The sequence below is a fragment of the Dipteris shenzhenensis genome, chromosome 5 (genome assembly GCF_047967505.1).
Source record: "Dipteris shenzhenensis isolate YYH24624 ecotype China chromosome 5, Dip_SZ_1.0, whole genome shotgun sequence".
NCBI lineage: Eukaryota > Viridiplantae > Streptophyta > Polypodiopsida > Gleicheniales > Dipteridaceae > Dipteris > Dipteris shenzhenensis.
In genome coordinates, this window is record NC_141600.1 from 39,147,434 (window position 1) to 39,174,195 (window position 26,762).

A 26,762-nucleotide genomic window follows, 5' to 3' on the forward strand; every position below is an offset into this window, starting at 1 on the left:
GTTAGTATCCTCAAAATGCAATGGTGTGCCAACGTGTTGACTCATTCGCTTCATATCCAATTCAATAGATAGTCAGTTAACGAGTTGTACACATTCTATTACCTTGGAACACAATGTTGTTTTTGCTATGTGGTTGACTCATGTCTCATTATTCTCTTACATGTGCAATAATGGAGGTTTTTATATAATGTGTACTTATATATTAATATAAGATATTGGTGCAAGTTGATAAACCTAGTTTTGTAGTTTCATGGTATTGATAAAGTATAATATAACTTTATCAGATTTCCTTTCAAGTTTTGATAAAAAGATGTACAAAGTTAAATTTTTTTAAGGATAAAAGTTCAAATCTTGGCGAGTTTTACAAACTTTCATTTTTTGTTACAACATAGAAACTTTCAACACCAATATAAAAGTTTTCCTTATTAACAAAACTAACATGGAAAAATATTAATGATAATAATCTAATGTGATCAACAATAATATTATTCAAAAGTGATGTTAGAGCCATAGTGGTAGCTTGTTCATTGATACTACACATTTTGATGCCTTAACATTGTAATGTTGTCTAGCTAGCTTGTTGACCCATGTCTAATACTATTATATATGCAATGTCATCAACACTAATGTCCCTTTAGGCTTCCATGCACTACCTAGTTGACCATCACCAAGATGGTGAATTATATCATTCAAATCATGTCTAAGTAGGTTGAATAGACTAGTTGCAATGTCAACACTAAGTACCAACTAGTTGGTTGCATTCTTTCTAAAGAACTTAACCATGCAGCATAGCATGAGGACTTGAGTCCTCCGCTGAGTTGCACTAAAACCATATGCATAATATTCCTCACTTTTATAATTTTGGTTATGCAAATTTGAGACCAATTTATGTTAATCAACCATGTTTCATGTCTACTAGACATAACAAGAACCAAGTGAATTTTTGAATGAACAATATCTACTTTACTTTCATTCATTGGATAAGCATAAAGATCAATATAGGATATTTAGGCCAAAATCTTTTTATAAAGATTGGTCAAACTCATTTTGAATTTTTTTTTCATTTTGTGTAAAGAAACTCAAAAGATAAGAATGTTGGTTGCTACAAGATGACGAGGAGATTAAAGTGATTTGGCAAGCATTAAACCACATGAGATATGATTGTGGTAGGGCAATCTTACATGGAGAGGTCAATGAAACCCCTTGGAAGCTGATCTTGGCCTACAAGAACAAGCAAGTATGATAGCCTTAGGTATATTGGAGCAAGTGAGTTGCCCAAGCACTAAAGGAAAGCACCAATTGGCATGCATTCTTGGTGAATGCAAAAGAGTCGCTTAAATGACAACCCTATACTATTGAAATTGAAAGGATCATGGGAATCACACTTTTATAAGTGCTTTCTTGTGACCTTCAACAAATGCACACTCGGCCCAAACTGATTCTACATGACACACGAGCCTTTTGAACAGTGAGTACATACTCTGATTCACCTTCCGTAATACAAAATTGTGTAAGACATAGAAGGAATTTTTATGCTCTTTGCCATACTTAAATGTGCTCGTATAGTTAATAACGATTCTAGAAAGTCATCGCACATTTCTCCCAATGTAAAAACCTATAAAAGATGCATAAGCCAGCTTTGCTTCAGAGGTACGAGCATGGCCTTATGAATGTATTTCAATTCTTAGGGGATCATTTAGTTTTTTTTATTCAAGAAAATATCATTTAGTTTTGAAAGAGAGAATCTGTGTAATAGGAACTCTTTTAAGTCATTGAGTGTTATTCCTTGCTTACATAAAGGATAATTGTGCCTTGAGAGTATGTACAAAGTATCTTTACACTACTGCTAATCCATTCCCCAGAAATAACTTCTATATGATTCTTTGATTTACTGTCAAGCACATGATTAGCTTGTGATTGCTAATGACACCTTTTTTTGAGCATGGTTCAACTTTGGCGAGAGAAGAAGCATTACGTTTCTGAGGAGATACTTGGCATGCCAGTAAATGTCAACATGCTAAACGGAAGAGCTGTGGCTACAGCAACTCTTTCTACTGTTGCTGGAGAACTAAGTTGGCACCACTCATTGGAACCCCATTCTGTTCTTGCAGATGCAATAGCCTTCCTGACCGCAAACAGAGCACTGAAACCATGAACCCCATATTAGAAAGAACCTAGCATGGCAGCCTACGACAACTGTAAAGAGACCCATCTACTTGAAGGTGGAGCTGTCAATGTAAAGAATAAGCACCTGCAAGCAAGGCCATATGGAGGTTCTCCTGAAAACTGCAAAATTCAGACAAGTAGACTCCATTAAGTACACAGAATCCCTTTAAGGGAGTAACCCCTAATTTTCAAACTCTAATTACTATTATGTAAAAATTTAAATTGCCTTGCTCATCTTTCTGGCAGATATTTTCTAAAGTCTTAAGCAATTGCACAAAAAGATTGTAACATAGTCTTGTAAAGGTGTTGAAGATTTATTACTATTTTATTAAAAAGATTTATTATTATATTAAAAAGACCAACAAAAATATTCACAACATGTCACTGCCCCACCTATGACCCTCCATATCGAGCACAAGAGGTGGGTGACTAGAAAAGGATCGAGGGTGTGGAGGAGCCTACACATGTCCATGATTGGGGTTATGCATAGTGGCTCTGAAATGGGGAGTTTTTGGACACCTAAATGGACATGGAGGAGCACAAGGCACCTATTTATAGGGACCCAAGGGCCAAGTCAGTGGTTATTTCAGTCTCTAAATAGACTCAAGTATCTGGGGGTTATGCATAGAGGCTCTTGAGTTAGGGAGTTTTTGGACGTCTAAATGGACATGGAGGAGCACAAGGGCACCTATTAATAGGTACCCAAGGGCCAAGTCTGGTTATTTCAGACTCTAAATAGACTCAAGTCTGCGACTGTCTCAGTTTGTAAACAAAATAAGACAAGGCTCAACTGAAGTTGATATTCCCGAAAGTGAAGGTCCCCTTCAAATACAAGTATGGCCACTTCCCATGCCACTGCACAACCCATCATTTGTGGGATAACTAATACTGTTGTACTTGTTGTGTGTCACATCAAATGAGTCTACATCAAGCTTTATATCAATGTGAGTATTTTGGTTATCATTGCCTTGCACTTTTCATCTTCATTTTCTCTTTCCATTTGCCTTTCCATTCTGTTCCTCCATGCCATGTGCCTTCAAGTAGGAGTGGAGGGGTTTGCATTTCAGTCTCACAAGTAGTGGCTATGAATGTATATGATCAGGACGGAGCTTCTTTCTTAGAGACGCCATTGCTCAAGAGGAGCATGTGGAAGCAATTTATCTTCACAATCTATGGCTGGGATCCTTGGTACGACGTAGAGTTCTCAAGGGCCCAAGGTACCCAAGGGCCAAGTCTGGTTATTTCAGACTCTAAATAGACTCAAGTCTGCGACTGTCTCAGTTTGTAAACAAAATAAGACAAGGCTCAACTGAAGTTGATATTCCCGAAAGTGAAGGTCCCCTTCAAATACAAGTATGGCCACTTCCCATGCCACTGCACAACCCATCATTTGTGGGATAACTAATACTGTTGTACTTGTTGTGTGTCACATCAAATGAGTCTACATCAAGCTTTATATCAATGTGAGTATTTTGGTTATCATTGCCTTGCACTTTTCATCTTCATTTTCTCTTTCCATTTGCCTTTCCATTCTGTTCCTCCATGCCATGTGCCTTCAAGTAGGAGTGGAGGGGTTTGCATTTCAGTCTCACAAGTAGTGGCTATGAATGTATATGATCAGGACGGAGCTTCTTTCTTAGAGACGCCATTGCTCAAGAGGAGCATGTGGAAGCAATTTATCTTCACAATCTATGGCTGGGATCCTTGGTACGACGTAGAGTTCTCCAAAATCCCCGATAGCTTCCACTTCTCCTTTGGGCAGCATTGACATGATGGACTTCTGGAGAGGATGGACAGGTTCTATGTGGGTGATTGGTTGATACATAAGTGGGAAGACATTGGCATTTTGGTAGGTACAATGATGTCTGACCACTCACCGACATGGGCCATGCAAAGGAGGGAGTCACTGGCATTTTGACAGGTACCACTATGTCTGACCACTCCCCGATTGTTCTACACCTCGAGCATCCTCGTCGAGGACTCTCTAAGAAAGGGGTCCATATTCCAGATGCCTTGTTCCAGGAGAAGGAGATACAGTAGGCAGGCATAGAGATTTGGCAGCTACCCGAGACCCCACCGGAGGGGGTTGGACCCTGTGCACAGCAAATGCGATTTACAGGAGCAGCGAAGAGCTTCAGTCTCAGGCTCTCTGCCGACACCACCTCCTTTAGGTGCATGAGAGAGTATTGAGATGGGACCTAGCTTCCATTGACCATCTCCAGGAGCAGGACTCACGCTCTTAGTGGCTTGTAGATCGGCAGGAGTACGCATGACTCAACTGAAGGAATGGAGATAGATAGAGAGTGTGAGAGCAAGAGAGAGTGAGAGAGACGTAAGCTTGAAGACAGTAGTTGCTCAATAGAGTGTGTAAAAGAGTACAACACAAAGTAGTGTAGATAAGGTTTTGTCATAGTGACAAAACCTTAGTAGTCACTAACCATAGTTAGTGAACTAACTGCAGTTAGGGGGAAAAACCTCTAAAAGAGGGAAAAGTGCCCCTAACTAACTTATGATATTACATTGGTCACTGCTGAATTATAGATATAATTCCAACACCCCCCTGCAGTGCCAATGTCATGTACAAGGCTGATCAATCACCAAACGGATATAAGTTCAGGGCACTGCGAAATGCCTCGAACTTCTCACGTGGTAGTGCTTTGGTGAAGATATCTGCAACGTTGTCATGTGTGGACACAAAGATCATACTGATCTCTCCTGCATGTAACTTCTCTCTGACGTAATGATAGTGAACCTCAATGTGCTTCGTGCGAGCATGAAACACTGGATTCTTTGCCACTGCAATGGCACTCTGACTATCAGTGAGAATTGGAGAAGGACCCTCCAAAGACAGATAAAGATCAGCAAATAAACGTCTCAGCCAGACACATTCCACTGTTGCTGTGAAAGCTGCCCTGTACTCAGCTTCACATGATGAGGTAGCCACTGTAGATTGTTTCTTGCTTAGCCATGAAATGCAAGATTTTCCCAAAAAGAAACAATTGCCACTAGTGGACTGCCTAGTGTCATAATCACCAGCCCAATCTGAATCACTGTAGGCATGCATCTGCAAGTCACCCCCCCTGGGAAATAGTAAGCCAAAAGACTTGGTGCCTTGCAAATAACGGAAGATGCGCTTAACTGCCTGCCAATGCATAGTTTTGGGGCTGTGCATATACCTGCTCACCTGAGATACTGCAAACTGAATATCAGGCCTAGTATTGCAGAGATATATGAGGCATCCAACAGCTTGACTGTAAAGTGTGGCATCAACTGATTCTCCTGCATCATGCATTGTGAGTTTCAGCCCCGGTTCCATAGGAGTAGATATGGGCTTACACTCTTGCATGTTAAATCTGTCCAAAAGTTTCTGAACATACTTGGACTGAGACATAACAGTGCCACGTCTCTCATGAGAGAATTGGATCCCCAAATAAAAATGAAGCAGCCCCAAATCTGACATATCAAAGTGGGTCTGCAAATCAGTTTTGAAATCTGCAATTTTGTCGTCATTGGACCCTGTGAGCAGTAAGTCATCAACATAAAGAAGGATGACTAATATTTCCCCCTCATCCATCTTGATGTAGAGGGTGCTTTCAGTAGGACTATTGTGCAGCCCCTTGCTGGTCAAAAAGGCATGTATCTTAGCATACCATGCACGAGGGGCCTGTTTCAGCCCATATAAAGCTTTATTAAGCTTGCAGACTTGAAGTGCATTTGCTGTAATTTCAAAACCCGGAGGTCGTTTGACATACACCTCTTCCAGCAAGTCCCCATTTAAGAAGGCTGTTTTGATGTCCAACTGATGAACATTCCACTCAAAATGTGCAGCCATTGCAATTACTGAGCGGATGGTGGTCATCCGGGATGTAGGAGCAAAAGTCTCCTCATAATCTATGCCCTTTTTCTGAGCATAGCCTTTAGCAACCAGCCTGGCTTTATATCTGTCAATGGAGCCATCTGGCTTCCGTTTGACTTTAAATACCCATCGTGTGCCAATAGCATGTTTACCCGGTGGCAAGTCCACAACATCCCAAGTCTGATTTTTGGCAATGGACTGCAACTCATCGTGCATGGCATTCATCCAATGCACATTACCTTGTGCCTCTTCAAATGTGGCAGGCTCCTCTTCATCAAGGAGAGTACCTGCATATGCTGATTCCACTGAATTAGCACCTTCCATGTGCCTTGCTGCACTGCGAGTCCTGCCAGGTAACGGAGCATCAAGTTTACTCTCCCGGAGAGTCTGTAACAGCCAGTTTGGGACTGTTTTTGCTGCATGTATGTCTGCAATTTCTTGCTGTACCACTTGTTCCACTTCCTGTGGAGGAGGCATGACATCCCGTGGCGGAACTGAAGCATGTGAAGGTTGCTGTAAATTCTGATTTGGATCAGAAAAATCAGTTGGGGAACCCAAAGCAATGGGTAGCAACCCTTGAAATACATCTTCTGAAGGTGAAGGCATTTGAAATTCAGCCTGAGTGTAAGCTGAATTTTCAGAAAATATTACATCTCTACTTACAATGACTTTGCGTGTAGCAGGATTGTAGAGACGATACCCCTTGCTTTCTGCACTGTATCCAACAAATATGCATTTGATGGCTTTATCTGACAATTTGTGCCTAAATTCAACTGGCACATGTGCATAGGCAAGGCATCCAAAGACTCGGAAGTGATCCATTGAAGGCTTCCTGTCATTCCAGACCTCAAAAGGAGTTTTTGTTTTTAAAGCCTTAGTGGGAGCCCTGTTCAAAATGTAATTGGCACACATCAAACCCTCTAACCAGAATTTATGAGGCATGTGTTTGCTTTTCAGCATACATCTGTCCATCTCCATGAGGGTTCTATTTTTCCTCTCAGCTTTGCCATTTTGCTGAGGGGTCAGCCTGACTGTGAGCTGATGCACAATACCCTTTTGTTTGAGGAAAGCATCAAATTCTGCAGATAGGTATTCCCCACCTCTATCCGTGCGTAATATCTGTATCTTGAGCCCGGTTTCATTTTCAACCATGGCTGAAAAGTGTTTAAACACTGTGAACACTTCAGATTTCTTTTTCAGCCCATAAACCCAAGTAAAATTGGAGTAGTCATCAATAAATGTGACAAAGTAGAGATGACCACCCAATGAAGGAGTCCTCATGGGACCACAGACATCACTGTGTATAAGCTGCAATTTGCGAACAGCTTTAACTGAACCATCCTTCTTGAAGGGAAATCTATGCATTTTACCTAAAATGCACCCTTCACAGGCATGTGGAGGAGGTATTGCAAGAGGTGGCAATGCATCAACCATTGAAAATTTCTGAAGTGTCATCAAGCTGTTGTAATGCATGTGGCCATATCTGGCATGCCATAATTCTGCATTTTGCATGGCAACTGTAGGGGAAGAAATTGCCAAAGCATGAGCTGCTCTTTTCTGAAAAATATCAAGCTGAAAAAGCCCACGCAGCAGAGTACCAGATAACATTAAGGCATAGTTAGCTTCCCTGTCCCGGACAGCACATTTGTCATCCTCAAAGATGACCTGAAATCCATCTCTGTTAAGAGTGGACACTGAAAGGAGATTTTTGGTTATGCCAGGCACATATAAAACATCAGAAAGTCTGAAAATTGAGCCATCAATTGCAGTGAGCTCAACTTCTCCTGTGCCACGTACTGAATATGAGGAGTTATTGGCACAAGTGACTTTCTTACCAACAGGAGGTGGATGCAAGGAAGTAAAAAGAGACTTCCTCGAAGTGATGTGCTTGGATGCACCGCTGTCAAAATACCATATGTTCAGTGTTTCATCAACACTGAAAGCAGATGCATCTGAAGGAGAGTCAAAACTGCAAGTCAAAAATGCATATGTGTCATCACTGCATGAAGCTGTACTATCCCGAGCATCTGGAACAGCCAACCTAGAATCAGAAATGCAAGATAAAAAGGCATAATCTTGACCAACAAAGTTGGCTGCAGCATCCCCACTGTCAGATGCACAAGGGGCTGAATCTGAAACAGCCATTCCTGAGCTGTTTTTCTTTTCCTTTGCAATCCTTTTCCTGCATTCTGCTATGTGATGACCTGGCTTTTTGCAGTAGTGACAGAAACCCTTCTTTTTGGGCTTGCTTGCATCACTTTTAGCCTTTTGTGAAGGCTGTCCTGACCCACTGGAAGGCTGATTTGCTGCTGTTTTTGCCTGTCCCTTTGTTTTTGATTTGAATTTTGAGAGCATGGCTTGTTCACCTGCACGTGAAGCCAAATTTTTCCTGGTCTGCTCTTCCTGAAGCAGAAGTCCTATCAGCTCATGAAAAGAAAGAGGATTTGCACCCCCCCTCAATGATAAATTCAGCGAAGTATGAAAGCTGAGATAAGACTCAGGAAGAGAATTCAGAGTGGTTGTAATCATCTCGGAATCAGGAATAATTTCATCTATATTTAACAACTGCTCTCTGAGATCCTGTAGCTTAGTGAGGTGGGCTGACATGGAGTCACCCTCCTCCATATGTGTATTGGTCAACTCTCTTTTTAAAAAAGATACCCTGGCATCATTCCGTGCTGCATACATGCTTTCCAAAATATCCCACGCTGCCCTGGAGGTCTTACACGACCGGATATGCGGAATGATTGATCTTTTCACTGAAAGAGAGATGCAAGACAAGGCTAAGGCATCTCGTGAATCCCATCTCTTTTGTTCAGGAGTATTAACTGTAGCTGCACCAACAACTTGTCCTGCAGCTGCACCTTGTGCACGACCTCTTCCACCTCCTTGGTGAGGAGGGGTAGCAGGTGCAATATCTGCTGGTCGGATTTCATCCCCATTGACATAATCCCATAAATTGCGAGAAATCAGAATATTACGTACCATGAAACTCCAGAGGGAGTAGTTGGTACCATCCAATTTGTCTTCCTGAGAAAGACCACCGAACTGAAAATCATTCTGATTTTGATGGGCCATATCTGAAAAAGGAATTGAAGCAGATACAAAGCTGAATTCCCTTACTGGGAATAAAATGCACAACTCCCAAAAACCACACCCAAGCACGGGCTGTATAAGCAACTTAGATTTCTGCACTTGAGCTGTCAGAAATCTGTCCAAGCATAGAACACTCTCCAAAATCTGCCAAAAGTGTTCCAAACACTCCAATAAAGGCAGTATATACTGAATACTCCAAAAAATGCTCTCCAAAGACAAAAGCCCCAATTTGTGGCTAGAAATTGCAGCCAGAAAGGGGTAAAAATGCCAAAAGCCCCAAATCTGCAATTTTAATACAAAAGCCCCAAATTTCAGAAAAATCTGCAATTTTGCTCTTGTGATAGCTTCAAATTTGCCCAATGATTGCAATGGCTTCAATCTGTAAAATGCCCCAAATTTTCTTGCAGAATCCTTAGCCAAACAATGGCTGTCTGCAAACTTAGCCTGCCAAAAATCACCTGCCAAATCAAAGATGACCTGCCAAGAAACACCTGCAAATATCTTGTCCAAAACCAAGAAGAATTGCTGCTGTACTGAGATTCAGTACAGATTGTACTGAATACTGTACGGAAATGCCGTACAGTTTGTACGGCACCGTACAGGAAGTACTGCGTCGACAGGTACGGTTACCACGACAGATACCGTACGGTATCTGTCCACGGTGTACGGCGCTGCGTCGACAGGTACGGTGTACGGCGAAGTACGATGTACGGCGCGCAGACTTTTCAGGTACGATGTACGGCGCGCAGACTTCAGGTACGATGTACGGCGATGTACGGGAGCTCCGAGCTGTACGGCGTACGGCGAGGTACGGCTGCAGGTACGAACGGCGAGGTACGGCTACAGGTACGGAAACTCGGAGCTGTACGGCGTACGGCGAGATCGAACGGCAGTCTTAGAAATCCGTACAGTCGTACGGACTGTACGGGCAGATTTGCTGAGGCTGAAAGTCGAGGCAATGGTTGAAGCTTGAGGGAGCAAGGAGCACCAGGCTCTGATACCAAATGAAGGAATGGAGATAGATAGAGAGTGTGAGAGCAAGAGAGAGTGAGAGAGACGTAAGCTTGAAGACAGTAGTTGCTCAATAGAGTGTGTAAAAGAGTACAACACAAAGTAGTGTAGATAAGGTTTTGTCATAGTGACAAAACCTTAGTAGTCACTAACCATAGTTAGTGAACTAACTGCAGTTAGGGGGAAAAACCTCTAAAAGAGGGAAAAGTGCCCCTAACTAACTTATGATATTACATTGGTCACTGCTGAATTATAGATATAATTCCAACATCAACCTCCACTACAAGAAAGATCCATTGTGCAAAGTTCTCTTATCATCCAGAGCATGGTGGATACATCACGATGACCATACAGTTTTTACATACCATTGGGCCTCAATTAGCAGGGACATAGTTGCAGAGATTGAGAGATATGAGCGGACATATGCACTAAACCCTCACGAGATTATAGAGATGCCCACAGACTTCTATCGGACCTTGTTTTAGTCCGAGGAGTCACTCACCAGGTACATGCAGCTTAGGAGGCAGTTTGGACCCATATCCCAACAATGATCTCTTAAAGCATCAGTAGGCAGATTGAGGAGCTTTTGGAGGCCCTCTCTCTACAAAAGTGCCCAGACAGAATGGATTGATACTGTCCTCCTTTAGGTGCTTCTCAGAGCATATCCACAACCCCCTTCAATTGGCCTTCCAAATAATTTTCGACTCAAGTTCTCTTTCATGGTCTCCAAGTTGTGGTTGGATTTGTTTGATCTCGAAGGGGGGGGACATGGCTGTAGTTCGCTTATTCGCGGCACGCAGATAGCTTTTGTTCAGGAGCGCAGCATCCTGGACAATATCTTCACCTTTTGGGAGGTACTATATTGGGCAAGGGAGAAGTCTCAGCCTCTTGCTATCCTTCCCTTGGATTTTGAGAAGGCTTATGATAGGGTGGAGTGGTCCTTTTTGGAGGGGAGGGCACTATGCAAAGATTAGACTTCGCCGACAGATGAATCAAAGAGGTCTCAGCCTTATATGCACTGAGGTCTAGTCACCATGACCAAATCCATCGGCTTCTTTGCCACGAGACAGAGGAGGTCAAGGAGATTTGTGGCTCGGGGGCAGCCCTTGGCTTTCAGTGGATTCTGCGGGGGCAAACAACAAGATATCTTGGTTGCCAGGTGGAAATAAACATTTCACCAGAATAGCAGATAGCCACGAGTTTAGAGTGCGGTGCAAGCTTCTCTATTGGAGCACGACCAAACTCTCCCTAGAAGGCAGGGCCTTGGTAGCCAACCAGATCCTCCTCACCACAGCCTAATATGTAGCCTCTTGCTGGTGCTTTCACAGGGGATGCATGGTCAGCTTAGGTGCTTGGGGCCCAACTTTTTATGGGCAGGCTCTTATGGTATGTGGACCACAACAAACAAGAAGAATTGAACACGAAGAAATTTGCACCTTCCACAATTTCACTTTGAAGAACAATTTCGTAGTCCTATTCACCAAGGCATTTCCAAGAGCAAAGTTTCAAGCATTTAGAGGAAAACCTATGTCTCATAGACGTGAGACATTCAATTAAAGGGAAAGTGTTAGAATAGTTAATGTTGCAGTCTCATGGAGTACATAGGTTAGTGTGTGAGTCAGTTAGTGAGATAAGCAACAGCATGGGGATCAATCCCCATTCCAGTTATATAAATACTTCACATTTTCTTTATAAAGGTACATTTGTAGGTCATTGTGTGTGTGCTCACCATCTAGTGGAGTGTATTCCTACAGTGTCCTCTCTCTCTCTCTCTCTCTCTCTCTCACCTTTTTTTTTTTTTTGGTGAGAAGAAATATTTTATTGTTGTGAAATAATTACATTCATAATTACTCCAAAAGCAGAGTAATTACTACTCAACTGAAAATTTAGTATAAAACATATATACATCATGATCAATCAAATGAGTCTGAAAGCAATCATAAAACGATTGCCGCAGAGATCGTTTGAAAAAAACGAAAGATGGAAAAGTAGGATCACCAAAGACTCTATGCTTTCTGTCCATCCATAGAGTCCAAAATGCCCAGTAGTGCACCCAGACAAAAAATAAATCAAACCCCTGTCTAGCGGGATGAAAATCAAATAACCAGAAGAACCTGCCAAAAGTAACAGAAGGAAATCTCGCTCGAAGCCCCTGACGAATGAGAGCGAGGAAATCACAAGTATGTGGACACTGCCAAAAAATGTGAGGCACAGATTCAATAGAAAGTAGACATCTGTGGCAAACAGCCGGGGCAATATGTCTATGCACGAGTAATTGCCCAGATGGAGAAATGCCAAGTAGGACTCGCCAGAGGAAAAGCTATTGGCAAAGAGGGACTTTATAATGCCAAAGGAGACGCAACCACTTTCCTAATCACTTTGATGGGTGATCCATATGCCAAACAGAATGGAGTCCAATCCTCAAGCCTATCCTGAAGTTCCAAACGAGATACCGGCAAGAAAGGTTGAAGCATTTCTGAAATTTTGTGCCATAAAGGACAATAATGAGCTCCCAAACCATACTTGCTAGCACCGTAGAGAAAGATAAAAGAGTGCCATCATCCTGAAGTACATTCGCTACAGAAGAAATACCTTTGAAAGATATAAAATAAGAATGCCTGGGTTCTTGTATAGCCAAAGGAGGGTGGAATACTTTGGACCAATAAATATTCTCAGCCCTCAAGGAATTTCCCGACAGAATCCCTACCATTCCATTCCAAGTGGGATAAAATATGCTTCCAATCAAGAAGCAAACGAGAGACAAAAGGGTAGCCTCTGATCTTGCCTTGAATAGAGCCGAATAGAAAATCACACTGTGTAGGCTGCCAATGCCCAAAAGCAAAAGTAGCAATATGCAACAAAAGAGAGCCGATCATGAAAGCTCAAGGCTGATCCCCTTGCATAAACTGCAACATCATTTTTCCCCTGTGAGTAAGTATATGCATTTGAATATTGAGTATGTTCAAACCCCCGTGCATCTTTGGAGAACAGATACGATGCATAGAGAGTAATCTGAGACTTTTCTTGCCATTTTTTGAACACCAAAAAATCTCCATGATAGCAGACATAAAGGAAATCACATCTGCCTTGGTAATGATGACAGGGAGATAGAATTATATGTATGCTATCAAAATGGATTGCGTTATTCGCAAACGAACATGTAAGGGCCAAGTTGCAAGCTTCCAATATTCAAGTTTTGTCCTCAACTTTGTGAGCACCCAATTAGTTTGTTGAGGAGTAAACCCCCAACCTAGAGGATAGCCAAGATGTCGAATCGATTAAGAAGTTGGACCAATTTCCCCAGGCCACAAAAGACTATGCGAGTCTTTAGCATGCAACGGCAATAGCTTGAATTTCCGAAAATTCACATGAAGACCACCAGCTCAACCATATGTAGAAAGAGCCTACATAATCAAGGAGAGATCGCTCTGAGTATTTTTCGAGGTAAAGAAAGAATCATCAGCATATACTTGAGCGATCATGCTACGGCTGCCAGGGATTTCCAATCCGTGCAACATGCCAATGTCTAATATCTGGTCCATATATTGAAGCATTGGATGAGTGGCTATGGCAAATAGTAAAGCACTAAGGGGACAGCCTTGCCGATCAGAACAACCAAGAGTCCAGGTTGTAGAAATATCCCCTGAAAGTATGCAGGCAGCTTTACTATCTTGATATAGCCAATTGATAACTTGCTACATTTTTTTGCCAAATCCGAAGGCCTACATTGTTTGTGAAATAAAGTCCCACTGAACAGTATTAAAAGCTTTGGCAATATCAACTTGCAATAGCAAACCATCTTGCTGCATATATTTGGCATATTCTATTCCAACATAGGCATTAGTAATGTTGTCTATGATATGCCTACGAGGAACAAAACCATATTGCGCAGGATGCAATCCATCATGCAAATAGCCTTTTATTCAATCAACAATCATTTTGGTAGTAAATTTGTAAATGACTGGCATAAGCGTGATAGGTCTCCAATTAGCCAAAGATTCACAGATTTGTTTTTTTGGAAGGAGTTTAACAAGACCTCTCTTCCATGTGTGGCATTTTCTGATTTTGCCAAGTAGAATTCACCATATGCAGCAAAGTATGCTTCAAAAGAGGCCAATATTCTTTAAAAAACTCAACTATAAGGCCATCCCATCCTCGAGATTTCCATCTACCACAGGATTTGATTGCATCTGACAATTCCTTTTCTGTAAAAGGTTCCTCCAATTCCAAAGCTTGAGTAGTGGAGCTAATAGGAGAAACATGCTGTAAAAGTAAATTTCTTGCAGACAAAACCTACTGTGAGGGAAGATGTGCATAACCAAATTGTTGAGAGAAATGATGTACACAGACAGAAGCAAGCTGTGACTGTCAACCCATATTTTACATGTAAAATCATCATTTTGTTGCGGAGCTACACTATACCAGCTATCCAGACGTGCCTGGTAAGAAGAAAGGGCATTACATTGAAAAGTGTATCCAGGTGACAAAGGCTGCAATTCCTTCCAAAGATCAACTCAATCAAGATGAATCAGTAATTGAGACCATGTATGCCTTATGAGTATTTCCTGATGTATTGTCACCCTGTTGCGGAGCATTATTGAAATCCCCACATATAAAGGCATGATATCTCCATGGATATCGTTGCATGGCATCCCAAATTGCACTTCTTTCCCGAGAAGATTGAGGTGACATACAAAAGCAAATTCAAACACCTCGCCTTGAATGATGCATTGAAGAATAATCCATCTGCCTTGATTGTCATTTAAAGCAATAACTGGCTGAAGCTCATGCTTAATCAGAATGATTACACCTGAGAAAGAGTGCTCCCTGGCATAAAAGATATCATAGCCGCAGTAACGACCTATCTTTCCTGCATAGATATGCTGATTGTGTTCTTGTAATGCCACTCTATCAGGCTGAAATCGATTGATATACAGGCACACAGATTTCCATTTCCTACTGTCGCCCATCCCCTGAACATTTAAGGTAAGGCATTTGATATGAACAAGCATATTTACATATATTTATAGGAAAAAACAATTATGTACAGCAGCAACCTTCAGGATGTCAACCCTGCATTTCTACCTCAAGGTCAGGGCCTCTTCCCTGAGAAGAAACATCCGCCTCAGGATTGGACAGCAATGCAGCAACCTCTTCTTCAGGGAAAAGGGTTTTGCTAGCTGTCACTGCAGCCCATGTGATTCCAATTCCTGAGTTGACCTCTAGAGAATTTCCACTAGAAGATGCACCATTCCAAGTGCGAGGGGATGGAGGTCGTCGAACAGAAATAACTTTTCTTGGGCTTTGCCATTCATCAATTGGAGTTATCGGTCCTTTTGCTGAGGGTTCAATAGCAGGAAGCAAAGGGGAGAAGCACTCCTATTTGAACTAGCTGGGGCTTTGTCTTTATCCTGATTCACAAAAAACTTTCTATTGGGCATCTGAGCAGGCAAAGTAGCAGGAGGCATTTTATGCTGACTCATTGGACACTACCAAGCCATGTGCCCAAATTTTTTACATTCAAAACAAGCCCCTGCAAATAATCCCCATTTCAATTTATAAAATGCACTTTTCATGTCAACATTGTTCACCGTGACTGAATAAGACTCTGGTGTGGGATTATCGGTATCCCAGAGAATGCAAAATCGATTAGAGTTGCCGTTAGGCCGCGGTGGGCAAACCACTTTGCCTAAAGTTGCTGCAATTTTAGGCAAAAGTGACATGCATTGCGGGAATTTTAGGCAAAAGTGAAGCCATGCATTGCGGGAAGTCTACAACTTCAACCCAAACCGAACATCAATGTCAAATTAGAGCCTGATAATCCCTTGTGGGGGATCATGGCAAAACGTGCAGCATTTGCTGCCCGAAAAAGAGTGGTGAATGTTCCAAAAGCATTTGCCTGTGAATCTCATCCACCATAATAACCTCAAAAAAGCCTCTGGCTGCATAGTGTACCTTACGAACAAACGAGCCAGCCAGTGTTCGGGTCAACCACTTGCCTACCTTTGCAGCAAGTGGCATCCGACCTGGGAAAAATAAAATGACTACATTTTTGGCATATTCTCTAACTAGATCGACAGTTTCATCCACTTCAACCATGAGACCAACCGATGGAACAGACTCTTTCCACTCTTTCCTTGTATCTGCAAATCCTTCGTGCATGACATCATAAACCAGTTGTGCTTCAACAGAATCATGCACGGGGTCATGCTGACCCTCAGCCTGCTTTTGCTTTTTGCATTGAACCGATCAATCCTTTTGAAAAGTTTTTTCATAAGAGTATTCAGCCATGTCTTCTGAAGAAGATGGAACCCAAAAAGAAGGTACCTATAAAGTGATAAAAGAGAAAAAACAGTCCCGAAAAAAACAGCCCACAAAGAGGAAGGAAATAGGGTATTTGCAAGGAGAAGAAAAGGAAAGAGATATTTAGGGATTTAGAGAGAAGAAAATACAAGTTCTGGAGAAGGAAAAGAGAAAAAACCAGAAAAAGCTCCAAAATGAACTAGAAATCTGAGAAAAAAGAGAGGTTCTGGCGATGGAAGGAGGACACAAGACCCAAGAACCAAAAAGGAGAGAAAGGAGGAAGAGAGAATCCTTAGAACCAGCGTGTGGAAGCAAACCGTGAGCAAACCTGGTACAACAACCACCCAGGAGCAGGGAATGAGCCGACAACAGCAGCCTGAACAGGGCGGGAAAGTTTGTACAGGTCCGTACACCTGTACGGAATTGTACGGAACTATGGCGGGCCTGTACGGCAGGGATTGAGGGCCCCAGACAAATGTTTTTTGGTCGCTGATGTGGAGCAGCAGGTAGCTGAGGCAGGCGGGCTTGTCCAAGGAGGCTAAGGAGCTGATGGGAGGGCTGAAGCAAGGGCCGCAGGTCCTCTCTCTCTCTCTCTCTCTCTCTCTCTCTCTCTCTCTCTTTCTACGTGACAGAAGACCGCACCCCCAAGCAGCAAGAAGAAAGGAGACGTATGTATGAGGCCCGAATCAAAAAAAAAGAGCAAGGAGCTGAACAGGCCCTCTAGGAACACGCGGCCTATGGAACCCAAAAGAAGTTGAAGATCATGTTTTGGAATTGTAGAGGTTTTCCTTGGCATAAAGGGGCTGGATTGAATGAAGTTATGCATGATGCAGACATTATTTTTCTCGCAGAGACTTGGGAAAGGGACATATGCAGAATTCCTAAAATTAATGGATACGTGGTGCACTCCATCTGGCAAAAGCAAGTTGGCCTACGAGGGCAAGGAGGGGTAGCATGCATATACAAGGAGCATATACAAGACATGATTTCCATAGCCAAAGATGACATCCACAAACGCTTCATATGGATCATGGTAAAAGGAATGCACTCACCACTTTACATTGCAGGGTGCTACATTCCTCATAGAGAATCTCCCTTCTACCAAAGACATGAGGTTGACCCAACCCAGCCACTTGGAGACCTGTGCTTGGATATAGCTATGTTCAACAAAAAAGGAAATGTTTTGCTCATTGGTGATTTCAATGCACGGATAGGAGATCTACAGTTTCACTATCCCACTCAGCAAGAATACATCAAGGAACATGAGATAGACATTGACCCCATTTGGTGTAGATGCTCGAAGGATAAGGAAGTGAATGCACATGGTAGGGCATTGGAGCAATTGATGAATGGAATGCACATGTTGGTGGTGAATGGCACAGCCCTTTTCCCAAAATCAAATACCCCTACTTGTTTCCCTGCCAGTGGAGGGGCTAGTGTGATCGACTATGCATTGATTGGTTTGGAAGCTTGCCATCTCATTCACAATTTCTCACTTGGCTCAAAGTCCCCTGATTCAGATCACACACCACTATATGTGGAGCTTAATATATTACTTGCCAAGGCAACTTTAGAAGAGCGCAAAACAGTTGAATGCAACTATCATATAAATGAGGCAAAGAAGGTGGAGTATGCTGAAACTCTAGAGACGTGTCTGCTGGGAAAACAGAAAATTGGGTGGACAGAATTGAAAAATGCTATTCTCACTACAGCCAAGTCAGTTTTGGGGTACAAAAAGAGCAATAAAGAATGCAAGAAAGGGCTACCATACAATGTTTGGTTTGATGCTGAGTGCAAGGCAGCTAGGAATGCACTAAAGGGGATCCCAATGGGGGATGAGAAAAGAGCAGCTGAGAAACAGCTCCATGCACTTAACGTAAAAAAAGACGTGCACATATTGTGAACAAGAAATGGACTGATGCAATTGATTTTATCAAGCATCCTAGAAGAGCATGGAAAGGAATTAAACAAAGGTCAAATGACATTATGGGAGATTTTACAGAAACACAGATGCTGGAATATGCTCAACAGCTCTACACACATCCCAAGGCTCGGCCCATGGTGAGCATACCTCTCAGCAGTAATACTCAGGGTCTTTTCTCATTGAAAGATGTACAAGATGGCCTCAAGAAAATGGTAAATGGAAAGGCAGCAGACACTCTACACCTAGTGGCTGAACTCATTAAGTGGACCAATGAGCACATGCAAAGGCACATAGCAATGGCACTAAATCAGGCTTTGATGCATGGTTTCCCAACAGAATGGCAAGAGAATTGGATCAAACCAATCTACAAAGGGGGTGACCGCAATCAATTAACAAATTACAGAACAATTATGGTATGTTCCACTCTAGCCAAACTATATAGCACAATAGTAGAGGCAAAATTGAGTGCTTGGGCAGAGAAAGAAAATAAAAGAGCAATGGGACAAGCTGGTTTCAGACCAAAACACTGTACAGTGGATCACCTAGTCACTCTTCGAGTTTTGATGGAGGAAAGCCGCCTCAAGGGGAAGCCACTCTTCTGTTGTTTCATTGACTTTAAGAAGGCATTTGATACAGCGCCTAGGGATGTGCTATGGGAGAGAATGGAATGCATAGGGGTGCCCGAGGAAATAAGGTTTGCTGTCTTTAGACTTTATGAGAAAGTAAAATGTCAACTAAAATGTAAGGATGGGATGTCACAAGAGTTCTATAGTAATATGGGGGTAAAACAAGGATGTCCGCTCTCACCCACTTTGTTCGGCCTATGCATTGATAGACTTGAGGAGTTGGTGAATGAAGAAGCATGTAAAGATGAGTTATACAGCCCTCATCTAGCAGGTCTCGTGATTTGGTTGCTTCTTTACGCAGATGATGTGGTTGTTTTCACTGATAGTGAAAGTAAGATGCAAAAAATGATGGATATCTTCAGCATATTTTGTGCAGAGAGTGGGATGGCTATTAATGTCAACAAAACTAAACTCATGATAGTCAAGACTATACAGCCAAGCAGCCCCCTCCAAATCTTATATAAAGGACAACCCATTGAGACAGTGCACTCATTCAAATACTTGGGTATTGAAATCCCCGCCAATAATAGATGGAACAGCTGTGTGCAACGGAGACTTGATGCAGGATGGGCAAAATACTTCCAATTTGAAAATGAGTGCAACAATAGCAATACGAGAAGGTGGCAAGTACGAAATATGATCTTTGGGGCATATGTGATACAGACAGTACTCTACGGAGTAGAGGTATGGGGTGGGAGTATATCTCCATCAACGTGGAATGAGATAGAGAAAATGCAAAAGTCTTTCATTAGGAGGCACCTGGGCATCAAGGCTACTACACCATACTCTTTGTTACTCCTAGAGACAGGATGTATACCCATAGAGCTACATGCTCTGAAGAGAGTACTCAGATACATCACAAAGGTCAAGTGCATGGATAATGAAAGGCTACCAAAGAGAGCATGGAATGAAAGTCAGAAGCTTCAAAAGACAAACAAGGGCAAGATTTTGACATCCGGATGGGCACAGGACCTAAAAAAATGGTTCAAGAAGTGGGAAGTAGAAGAGTATTTAAACTACTCTTCAGAGGAGATTGATGAAGAGGCTTTTCATTATGACCTGCTGAATGCACTACACAGGAAATGGCAAACAGCAGAAAACAAAGATAAATTTGAGTACTATCGCACATATATCAACCCCGAATATTGGTCAATTTATACAGGAAGGGAGACAACAACGCAGAAGTACATATGTACACCTATAGCAGTGCATAAACGGAGGGCTTTAGCCTCGCGATCACACCAGCTGCAAATAGAAACAGGGGGATGGAAAAAGATGCCAAGGGAGAGTAGAATATGCCAACTATGTGATCAAGGTATGGTTGAAACAGAAGAACACATGGTAATGATATGCCCTCACTATGCACACATTAGGGAAGAGTTCAATCACCTCCTTGAGGGACATAACAAACTGGCTGATTTGCTGCATAAAGGGTCACCTTCAGCTTTAGGAACATTTGTGTATAAGCTCTTCAAGCATAGGAATCCACCTGAATCCTAGAAGGTGGTTTCTCTTTCCACCCTCCCATCTTCGGGAGGAGCTTTCATGTACTTGTGATATTGTATTGCTCAGGTCCCATAGGCCGGTTTTGGTCTTCAGAGGATGATAATATATTCTTCTTCTTCTTCTTCTTCTCTCTCACACACACACACACACACATACTTTTTTTTTTTGGGTGAAAAATTTGAAGCTTTATATTACAAAGTAGCTTCGCCTAAAAGGGGAGCTCAAGAGTACATCAGCTGAAGATTTCAGTATATGACAAGTATACATTATAATCTATGTAATGACTTTGCAGACAATCAAAGAAAGATTGCTGCAGAGAACTTCGAGGAAAAAAAGGTGGAAAAAGTAGGATCACCAAAGACTTATATTCAAGGATTTTGAGCAGTTGTATGGTACAGATTTCAGTTTTTCTTGACAAGAAGGATCTCATATAGCAAGAAGATAGGACCTTTGACCGCAAAAAGCCTGTTGGATTTGTACTATCTGGTACAAGTACTGCGTTAAGAACAATTGGTATATCCTTCGAGCTGGGAGGCTTGTATGTCCACGTTCCATCAGATAAGAGCTGCATTGCAGTAGTTGACTCAAAATATGTCAATGAGTTGGATTTTCTTTAAAAACTTGAAGGTTGAGAATAAGTGTATACCTGTCCAGTTTCTGCATCGAATTCGTATTCCTCTGTCATATGGTATCCAAGACCCTGAACATATGCTCCTTGCATCTGCAATTTTTTGTGCAAAGAATTAAGAACCTGTCTTTGTTGCCCAAAATGCCAGTTTATATTGCATTGGCACAACAATATCTAAGAGACATTGAATTGGCATTGGGAGAGGCAGGACCACAGAGTTTCTTAAGTGTGCAAAATATTTCGATTGATTTACATGTAATCACTCAATTTGCTTATCAAAATCTCTCAGTTCACAAAATAAACACTCCATGAAGAAATTTAAAGAGCACAGTTTTACTCAGGAAGAGAGATAGAGGAACCCATCATTCCACTTTTGTGGGATGCACTTGATATTGGCCCATCTTGCACACATTCTGCATTCAAAGGAAAGAATTTGTTTTAAGGCCCTCTGAACAGAGATCACACTACCTGACCAATATCAATAGCAGGGTTCAAGCTCTTTCCACAATCCAACAAAAGATCTGCTCTCAAAATGCGTGTTTCTCCTATCAGACAAACACAGACGAGGATGTCAGCTTTATGGAGAATCTACTGCTCTTCAAGTTCTCAGTCTTCAGCCAGTCTGCTCCACATTTCCTTTCTTGAAATAGACTTCTATCAAGGGCATAGATACATTATGAAGAGCATGAAAAACCGGTGGTAAAATACCACTCAAAAGTATGAGCAAATGAAAATCCCGATAAGAACCAGGACTGTGGTGCCACCTCATGCCTGTGATGGTATCAGAAAAGAAAGGACAATTTCTCTCTGAGAATATTTGTCCTCACTAAAGCAAACGCACTGAATATATTATAACTTTCCTGTGATTCACTGTGGATATCTAATCTCATATGTCAGTTTAATGCATTTCTTCTTCTGAAAGTGCAAGTATAGAAAAGGAAGTAGCAGCCAATTTGACACATTGACCTGGAACAATTATGGTATAGAAATTAAACAGTATGTGCATAAGCATTGAACAAGAAGACATCTCCAAACCTGTCAACAGATCTACTTCTGCTTCAGTTACGCCTGCTCCAAATGACAGATATCTACAAGAAACCCCGATTAGTCAGGGAATAAGCATCAGTACTTCATTCTTTACAGTCCTGTGCATTTGGGTATTCTCTCATAGTGACAGTGCATTGTATCATTTCTTGCCTCAGACACCAGCCTTGGGCATGGGTGCCTATTTTTAGGGGGGCCACATCTTAGCTTTCATTGTATCTGGTTTTTACAGTCACATAGATTCTTTAGCCTTTTGAAGACATTAATAAAAAAATGTCTTTCTTTCTTTCTAGTAAAGTTTATACTCCCTATTTCAAAAATAAAAAAGTAAAACCATATGTCTCGTATAAACTAGAAGAGGAAGGGAAAAACCCTGCTCATAGAATTTAAGTCACTATGTCCTATGCAAAATCATGCCTCTATTGTCCACAGGTTGCGCCATTGAATTAGGGCATCAGTTTAGAGTTTTATATTATAAGGCATGACAACAGACTTTGTAAAGCCTCAAAATGCCAGATAGCGTTAACTCAATGAGTCGTGTTGATATGGCTCTATTGCCCACAAGTTGCTCGTTGAACTGGGACATCAATTTAGAAATTTCGTATTCTAATGCATGACAAGAGCCTTTGCAAAGCCTCAAATGCCAGATAATGTTAATCCAATGAGTGGTGTTGAGGTATGTGCATTTAGATAAAGCTACAAGATATAGTATGAGGTTGCCCTAGCAAATAGTTGTGGAAAGTGATCCTTTGAGAAGAAGGTAGTTTGCTCTCTTTCCCCGTATGATAAAGTATACCTGGCATTTTGTAAAAAATGGTGCTCACAAAACAACATTAGATTCCATAGGTAAATTCAAAGAAGCTGCCTTGTAAGCTGCCAGCACACCCATTAAGACAGATAGAAAGGAAACAATTAGAAAAAAAAGAAAGCTTGAACCCCTAGGTTGGAAGCAAATCCTCCATGCTTTGCCTAGCTTCAAATTTTAAATTGTAGACTCACAGTTCCATACATCCAGGATTCCCAAACCAATACTTAGAAATCCACACTAAAAATGTCCTGGAAGTGAGCAAAATCAACTTACTGGAAAGGCCCATTAGGACCAGATTCTGGGTAAACACGGCCACGTGCTTGTATGTCCACACCAACATCTAGAGCTGCTGAAATCAAGTCTAGCCAATCTGGTTTTCCATCTGTGGTTGTCATCAGTTTGCAGACAGTCCTCAGGCGCTCAACAAGCTCTTTGCATGCAACCTGTATGACATATGGTTGTACCACAAATAAAATTGATGGTGTTCTTCACCAAACAAATATCAGACAGAATTTATATCTAATCATACAAATCTATGTTTTTTAATATATGAATCTATTATCGTCCACAAACAAACAAATTGTATGTGCTAAAAAATGTGTTACACAAGGGAAAGTACCACAAATGCAAGTACAAGGATGCATGCAAAATGGACTAGAAATCTGTGTGTGAACATTTTTGAAGATACACACCAAACATGGCACGAGAATTCTCTATTATCTTTGTTACATATGGGGTTCTAAATACTGTCTACTAGGTGATTCCATGGTATTTCTTTGGGAAAATGCATGATATCTACTCCATAGTTACCATACTTTTGGAAAGATTTAGTTTGCAAACGTTAGATTAAGTTTGTAAACGTGTTTGATCTCCTCTTAACTTTTTGAAAATGTAAATACTTTTTTGAAAATCAAACTGTAATAGTAAAATTCAACTTCAACGACTTACACATACAAATGTTTTGAATTCTGACGACGATGAAAGCTCAGTTTGCCAAGAGGGCATGGGAGGCGCAGCATGTTCAATTTGAGGCCTGAATGAGGAGCATACTTTGGGCAAGAGGGGACTTGAAGATACACACCAAACATGGCACGAGAATTCTCTATTATCTTTGAAGAACATTTTTGAAGATACACACCAAACATGGCACGAGAATTCTCTATTATCTTTGTTATATATGGGGTTCTAAATACTGTCTACTAGGTGATAGTATTTAGAAAATGTAAATACTGTCTACTAAATACTGTCTCCTCTTAACTTTTTGAAAATGTAAATACTTTTTTGAAAATAGTAAAATTCAACTTCAACGACTTACACATACAAATGTTTTGAATTCTGACGACGATGAAAGCTCAGTTTGCCAAGAGGGCATGGGAGGCGCAGCATGTTCAATTTGAGGCCTGAATGAGGAGCATACTTTGGGCAAGAGGGGACTTGACTTTAGAACCAACATTGGAGCAGGCTCTTGCCAGCCATGCACGATTGTGGGAACCTAGGCAGCTAAGAATCGATGTGCTAAGTGAATCCATACTCACATATGCTCTCCAAACTTCCCATTTCATCCCCTACCTCCCCATAGGACTCGATTTCTCAAATTGCAGAGAACTCTATCCTTTAGCCATAACTGTGTCATGTATGCTTGAGCAATTTCCCTGCACAGTATTGCCCATCAGGCAGGTCAGTGAGCTTGAACACCCTAGGAATCTCAAGAGATTGTAACTGTCCGAATACTTCTTTGCACACCCAACTTTCCCTTCATGGATGAAACCAGAAAATACAGTGCAGAACCTTGTCACAGAGCATGTTCCGACAATGCCAAACCTGGCAGCAGTGAGCATCTGTCCTACTTTCTCTTCGTTAATGTCACTAGGAAACGCACTGTAGAACCCTTCTTTTTTTTGTGAAAATTTTGTTTATATTACAGAATCACTATTCCAAAATGGGATGTGGAAAAATGCATCACGAGAAGATCTCGGTATAAGACAGATACACATCAGGATCTATGTACTTAGTTTGCAAGCAATCATAGAAAGATTGCTGCAGAGAGTGCCTGAAGAAAGAAAAAAGTGAAAAAGTAGGATCACCAAAGACTCTATGATTTCTATCCTCCATAGAGACCAAAGTGCCCAGTAGCGAACCCAAACAAAAAACAGATCAAAATCCTGTCTAGGTGGGTGTATTCCAAATATTCAGAAAAACTTTCCAAAGGTAGCATTTGGAAAGTGAGCTCACAAACGCTGCCCAAGGAAGATTTAAAAATCATGAGTATGAGCGATGCCAAAGGAGATGAGGAACAGACTCCCCTAAAGCCAAACATCTGCCACAAACAGCTAGAGCAATATTCCTACGTGCCAAAAGTTGCCCAGATGGAAGAGCATTGCAGAACCCTCCCTTAGACCCTCTTTTGGCCACCCCAAACCCAGTCCTCATCTGCTCTAGCGAAGGACCAATGGGCAGGCCCCCATGCGCCAACAACCAGAAGAAATAAGAAATCTTCCACATGCCCAAACTCATCCAAAGGCAGGGCCAAAAGCGACCTACTGCCTATGACCTCTCGCGGGACATCTTGCTCTAGCCAGTGACGTTCCCTCATGGGGGACCATGCTGCTGCTTCAAGCTGTAAACGGCGTCTAATACGAGTATGTACAAGAAGAAAGAGACCTCCTCCACCCAGTCTGATTGCCCAATGCAGGCTGGCCACAACCACTCCCCTAGGTCCCACTTGATGTCACATAAAGATCTGCCCTCCCAGAGCCATAAGTGCCATACTGCTCCCTCCGAGGTCGATAAGACTATGGAGGGGTCGATGTACCAAATCCTGCCCATGCAGCCCACAATCCTGACCCTCTTTCACTTTAAGTCCTCTAAGTCCACCTCTGTCTCCTCCTCCATCTTTGACTTGGCCTACAAAGATCCTCCCTATCCCACTCAATAAAAGCAAGACTAGGGGAAGCCAAGAGACTCCCGAAAGAAGCGTATCCTGAGCAGTACCACTGTCCGTGAGAACTATCCTGACCAGCAATGGGGGGTTCAAGGGCTCCGTAATCCCTCCCACCAAGAGTCTGGGATCGCCTCCTCAATCTCCTGTATCCTGGTGCCTGCTCCTCAAAGGTAAGGGAGAGCCTGTCTACGATACTCTGTCTCTCTGGGAAGTCATCTCCAAGTCCCAAAGGATCTGGCCAGTCCACTGTCCCACTGTGCCCATCCGATATGAGTCCATTGCCCAAGCATGCGCCCCTTCGAGTCCATTTGCGCCCCTCCGAGTCTCTGACCTGCGAGTGCCAAATGAGCAGTTGTCTCTCAAACTCCTCTCTCAAAATCAAGGAGAAGAATAGCAATAGGCTATGCCTCCTCCCTGTCTCATGATATCCGGAAGGTGAGGTCTCAAGCCCAGTCTCAAGATCTTAGCCAAGATCTTGTAAGCTGTGTCTAGAAGGGTGATCGGTCTCCACTGTCGAATATCTGCTCTATCTCCCCCCTTCAAAATCAAGCATATCCAACCTCTACTCAGGGAATGAGGAAGAACACCTGAGTCCAAGATCTCCTGACAGGCTAACCGAAGTGAGGTGGAGATGTGCTCCCAAAAGCGACGAAAGAAGGCCGGGGTCAAATATTTCACAGAGAGGAAGGAAGAACCAAGATTCTCCGACAGACAAGCAAGCTCAAAGGTACACTGGTATGGATATCTAAGGAGCTCACTCAAACTCAGCTCAAACAAAGGAATGTTGAACTTCCTAGAGTGAAAGATGCACGCAAAGCTGGAAAATGGGCAGTCTATTGTGATGGACAAGCCT

General features: G+C 42.1%; 1 protein-coding gene across 2 annotated transcripts in view; it reads right to left on the bottom strand.

Moving 5' to 3' along the window:
• Window positions 1-1,550: 1,550 nt before the first annotated feature.
• The window catches only part of LOC147901999 (uncharacterized), a 102,365-nt gene continuing 77,153 nt past the window's right edge, over window positions 1,551-26,762 (bottom strand). The window contains exons 21-27 of one of the 2 annotated variants that reach the window (XM_087374618.1): window positions 23,242-23,411; window positions 22,152-22,204; window positions 21,585-21,661; window positions 21,135-21,209; window positions 20,937-21,053; window positions 2,252-2,286; window positions 1,551-2,143 (exon numbers count right to left, since the gene is read on the bottom strand). In XM_087374618.1, the coding sequence (XP_087230744.1) occupies window positions 1,972-2,143; window positions 2,252-2,286; window positions 20,937-21,053; window positions 21,135-21,209; window positions 21,585-21,661; window positions 22,152-22,204; window positions 23,242-23,411 (699 nt within the window). In that variant the 3' untranslated portion in view covers window positions 1,551-1,971. The remainder of the gene's footprint in view (window positions 2,144-2,251; window positions 2,287-20,936; window positions 21,054-21,134; window positions 21,210-21,584; window positions 21,662-22,151; window positions 22,205-23,241; window positions 23,412-26,762) is intronic. The other variant, XM_087374619.1, reaches the window with a different exon arrangement.